General features: G+C 35.3%; 1 protein-coding gene across 1 annotated transcript; it reads right to left on the minus strand.

Annotated features, from left to right (window-relative positions):
* Nucleotides 1-3,611: 3,611 nt before the first annotated feature.
* LOC143550535 (E3 ubiquitin-protein ligase WAV3-like) lies at nt 3,612-5,060 on the minus strand. The gene has a single exon (XM_077041162.1). It carries the CDS (start codon nt 5,058-5,060, stop codon nt 3,612-3,614), a length of 1,449 nt encoding a protein of 482 aa, XP_076897277.1.
* Between the last annotated feature and the right edge of the window lie 619 nt (nt 5,061-5,679).

Consider the following 5,679-nt stretch of genomic DNA (forward strand, 5'->3'; position numbering starts at 1 on the left):
TGCTTATAAAACATTTCTATAAACTCAACATTTTCATTATTTAACTTATCTAATATAAATTATATCGTTTTTATATATATAAGAAAACATTTACATATATATGAAACATTTTAGCTCATAAAACTTACTTAGCGGGTTCATTGTTAAAAACACGTGGATCTTTAACTGAATCCAAACCGCCTTCTTTTCCCCTATAACCGTAATCTCTTTCTTTCTATCCATAAAAATATTGTCGATCAAAACCTTATTTATTCTATTTTACTGCACCTTCTTCGACTGATCAAAAGCTTTCTTCTATTGATGATTGGTTCGTATTATTCCGATTGTACCATTTATGCACTCATAATTCTATTTTACTTTAGTTGTTACCATATTTCTAGGGTATCGTCTAATATTGTATCAAAAGAAGTATAGAGATTTATGATTTATTTTTAAGATTGTGAATAGTTGTTATAATTTAACTTCATACGTATTTAATGTATTACTCAACTTTATTTATCGAAAGTTATCACTTACATAATTTAACTTGTCAAACCCATGTAAAACATGGGTACCTAACCTAGTATAATATATATAATGGTAAAAGGTCGGTCTAGGTTAATATAAAGGTGTAGAAACCGTTAAATTTGTAAAAAGTTTTGTAAAAATGGAAATTATCATTAGTATATATATAGAGGTAGAATAAGATTTAAAAAAAAAAGATCATAATCTTTTATAAAATATTATAAGATTCTTATTCTTTGGAGTTGTGTTTAATAGAGTTGAGTTTGGTTGAAATAAAGAATATCACTTTTGTTTGTAAGGAGGATGTTTTGGTCCATTATCTAAATCTCAAAAACCCATTTTCACAATCCGGAATCATTTCAGATATGCTCGTCGCCACTACAACCACTATAGCCACAGCTTCAAATGGTATATCCGAACACTAACTGAATTGGGGTCGTCAATCATCAAATCGTACCTTACCGATCGTATATTTGTTAACCTCACACACAATTGTGTTTTAGCCTTTTAGGTGGGTTCCATGTGAACTCATTGTTTTTTTCTTAAACACATCTGCGAGTTAAGTTATTTAATTCATTATTTTGTTTTTGTTTACACGTAGAACAATTTGTGTTTGTGGAAAAAGCACAATCTATTATAAAGCCTGACACAATTTGGTTTTTAAAAGTTAGGATCAATGAAATAACTCTTTGATATTACAGGTATGGTCATTCTGTTATTCTTGATTGTGTTTTACAAATTGTATTTCACTAAATTATGCATTACCATATTGTGTTTTATCCAATTGTGTTATACGAATTATGTTATGTATAATTTTTTTTTAAAATTTTATATAGCAATGTGACACTCATATTAAAGAAAAAAATGCTTGTATTATGGTAATTTTTTTTAAATATCGTATAAAAAATTTACGGGTGTTTTAAATTGATGGGAAATTGTAACATCATATTGAGTAGAGTTGTCACTTTTGATCGAAACCCATCCCGAGAAAACTCGAGCTTGACTGAACCCGAACCCAAACTAATCCAATCCAAACCCGAGAAAAAGCTAACCCGAATCTGAATTGAAGTAATTTGGGTTGGTTTTGGGTTTGATTTCTAGGTTTCAGATGAACTCGAAAAATCCGAATAAACTATTAGTTGGAAAACATGATATTATTATTAAGTATATGCGTCATATCAGTATTAGGTACACCGAAACACTCTACACATTCCACATGTTCCAATCCTATCTATTATGGATGATCAACTATTTATTGTTACATATTTTTTTCTATTTATGCCTAATAACAACTGTAATCGAATAATACATTGCTTTATCGGGTTATGTTACTTTATTTTAGAGTTGTTGCTTTTCTTAAAAAAAGAAAATTATTCCTTTTGCGTTTTTAGATACCGAAACCCATATTAACCAAACCTAAAAAAACCTTAGAGAGATTTGGTTGATTTCTCCTTCAACTTCAAGGAAATTTTACACCGATCTCCATTTTTTTTTTTTTTTTTTTTTGGGATTTGCTTCTTCATATCCCAAATTTATGAAATTTTGTAAAAAGATATCGAGTTGTGCGACTATTTGTGTAATCATAAAGTATGCAGGGTAATAATTTAAATAAGAAGTGGAAGAGAATAAATATCAATTAAACCAAACTTTAAAGTTTACCCTAAAAAAAAGTCTAGTCACCATCCACCACATTCATATACTCTTCTCCAAGGTTTTCTATAGTTCCAACAACTACTTTTAATATGAATTGATTCAATTAATTTGGTTTGATATTAATCTCTACCTGGTCATGAGTTTGAGTATTAACGTGAACTTTTGCTAAATATAACAGAATGATCAAAGTGCTTATGATATAAAGTATAAAATATATATATAATCTCAAAACAAAACTAGTGGTATTTAGAGATTACCTGACTTTCTGTTGGACACTTGAATTTGCTTTTAACCCTTATTACTAGTTTATCTTACCGGTGTGAGTATATATTTTTTTCCTAATTAACGCATCTTGCCAACCAAAATATCCAATACCAGAACTTATGAAAGGCATGATAGATCATTGATAGGCTTATTTTGGGTGGATTGTTGGCTTTGAAAATATGGGCTTCAAAATACCAAGTAGATAGAAAAAGAATAGGCCATGAGCCCATGACCATGTTGTTGATGATTTTCTATTGCAGGCTAAGCCAAATTAAATTAATCGATTTAACTTTGGTCAACTTTATCCCATCTCATTTAAAAACTACCTTTGATTTGAGGAAAATAAAAAATAAGCATGTTAAGAATAACGACACAAGTAACATATTATTCCTAGATACTCAACTCATTCAGTTATTTAAGTTCATTTAGTATTAAAATTTTGATTTTTTAATGCACATGAACAAACTTGTGTAATATACTAATATACCCCAAATTAGCCATTTTTGTTTATCAACGTCACAAGAACCCAACATTCAAAATCAACCAAGCAAACAAACATATCTATTACATAGCTGGCAACTAAATAAATATAAAAGAAAAAAAAAGTAACTAGATAAAGCATATAGCATAAAGTGCAGCTAAGAAAAAATAGTGAAATAACATAGAAAAAGAAAAGTACCGGCAAAAATAATAATACCCTACATGTAACATAAAGGTGATGCGAAAACTATAGTCTAAGAGACGGAAGAAAAAAAATAAATAAGCATGAAAACAAGAAAATCAACCACTCTTTCAACATATTATGCCCTGATTCCCATAACTTTATTTCTTTGTTTCGATTATATAAAATCATAGATCAAATTGCAAATTCCATATGCTTCACTTGGATGACCCAGCGGACCTTTTTACCATCGCTCCCATCGCTGGGATTTGATAAACTTGGGGCATGGCAGCACCAAAGGAGGAACCGAAAAAGGCCTCACGAGCCATGGCTCTTTGCGAGGCGTGTGCGCTTAGACCCGACAACATGAAACCTCTTCCGTTACTTTCATACGCATGCCTACTCGCCATTCTCTCTTGCATTTCCTTAAGCTCGGCATCTAGTGCCATACAGAGACTATCTCTGGATCTAGCCGATACGGTTCCAGCGAGAACATTCCTGAAGTTCTCGAGTATACTAACCGCAAGTGTCAGATCACCTTCTTCCGCTCGGCTCTTGCTTGTGCCATGGCTTCCGCTGACTGTAACCGGCTTCTTTGTCGGTCAACTTCAATTGAAACAACATTTTCATTACCAACACATTCCGGTCTTTCGAATGTAACATTTTCGCTCACTAAATTCACCGTCTCATTAGTCATCGGATCGGTATACGAACAATGTACCTTCAACAACAAGGTCTCATTGCAAGAAGTCAACTCCATTTCCTTCGGGATGTTGACCGAGACGATAAAATCCCGTTCCTCATCAGCATACATATCCCTGACCTCTATGCGCCCCGACTTCCTATCAGCTGCCAAATGACTCGTATAACTACCGGTTTTTAGAGATTGGATCCCAATGCTCGGGTTCGCACTTTCAACTATCACTTGCAAACCTTTGACCACTACACTCAAGAGTCCACCGATACACTGAGCGAACGCATCTTGGATTACACTTTCGGTCTCAATAAACGAAAACGTCCCACCCGACATCTCGGAAATCGAGTGCATTAACACAGCATCATGATCTGTCCCAAACCCAAAAGCGTGCACCGGGACATCGATACCTTGTGGAACAAGTGACCGTAAGTTTGACCGGCTTTGACCTCCACCCGAATTCGAACCCCAACCACCACTCATTGTCCCACAATAACCATCCTGCCCGTCTGATAACAAAATCATACTCGCCACGGGGTTTTTGTCCCGACGGTCATTCAAGACTTTCGCCCCCATTCTCAACCCTTCGGCTATACTCGTCCCGCCATCTGCCACCAACGAATCGACAGCTTGGAGCGCGTGTTGCTTCCCAGTATCCGACATTTTCCTGAGCGAAAACAGGCGGTGCGCGGTGGTTGAGAACCCAACAACCGACAACCTATCGCCCGGTCCAAGATTTTGTATCACAAAACCCATGGCCCGTTTAAGCAATGACAGCTTATTGCCTGTCATACTACCACTAGTATCAAGAACAGTCACAAGATCCACTGGGGCCCGTTCAGAAGCCATAACCGGAGCTTTTAAGTTGATCAAAACCGCGAAATCATCCACGGTACTGGACCGAGGCACCGCAGGCACCTCGGTGTATGTTTTCATTAACACCCTTTGCAAAGATGACCCGCCCGATGCATTATTAATATTATTATTATTGTTTGAAGTATGTAGATCCAATGCTTCATCATCATTGAACATAGCAGGCCCATTGACCGGTGAATTTGGGACGTGGAAGTGGCTGAAGGGTTCTGCTGTTGCGGAAGCGGTTGCGGACGCTGTAAATTTGGGGCGGGGGAGGGGCTGAAGGGGTTCTGCTGTTGCGGAAGCGGTAAATTTGGGACGGGGAAGAAGAAGCTGGTAAAGTTCTGCTGTTGCGGAAGCGGGTTGTTTACCGGATGCAAACCAGCTTGTTGTGGAACTTGTTTCCAATTTGCTCGACAAATCGGGCATATTTGGTTTCCATGATTTACATTTGAAGCAATGCAATGAAAATGGAATGAATGTGCACACTCTGATGTGAATTTGGCTTCACCAGCTTTCATTGAGGATAAACATATTGCACATATCTGCATGGTCAAAATTAAAATTAAGTCAGCACAAAAGTCTTTGTATGCAGTTTTGTTATATAATTTAAAAAAATTCAAAACACAAAAACAATCAAACAAGGGGACTTTGGCCGGCTGTTAACTTGTGTGACATGAACATGCGTATGAATTTGTGTTTTGACACAAAACCTCTTTGCTACTGATATAAAACTAGTAACAGAAAAATAAAAACCTAAAATATATATAACTTAAAACTAGTAAAACCTAGCCCTTGCTTCGAAGCTAGATTGAAACCAGGGCCGGCTCAACGAGTTTGATGTCCTAAATCAAAATAAGGTTTTGTGTCCCTTTCATAACCATTATAAAAATAATAATGAATAAAAAAACACGGATTGAAACGTTCGAGACTATTAACAGAAACCTAAAGTATGATATAATTCAAAATAACCGAAAAAAAAAGTTTTAATTATTAAATTTTAATTCAAGCAAGCTGTGTACAACAAATTAAGATTCGGGTTCATAAA

The sequence above is a fragment of the Bidens hawaiensis genome, unplaced genomic scaffold (assembly GCF_021521415.1).
Source record: "Bidens hawaiensis isolate Kalapana, Puna unplaced genomic scaffold, B.hawaiensis_p1.1 tig00016045_1, whole genome shotgun sequence".
NCBI lineage: Eukaryota > Viridiplantae > Streptophyta > Magnoliopsida > Asterales > Asteraceae > Bidens > Bidens hawaiensis.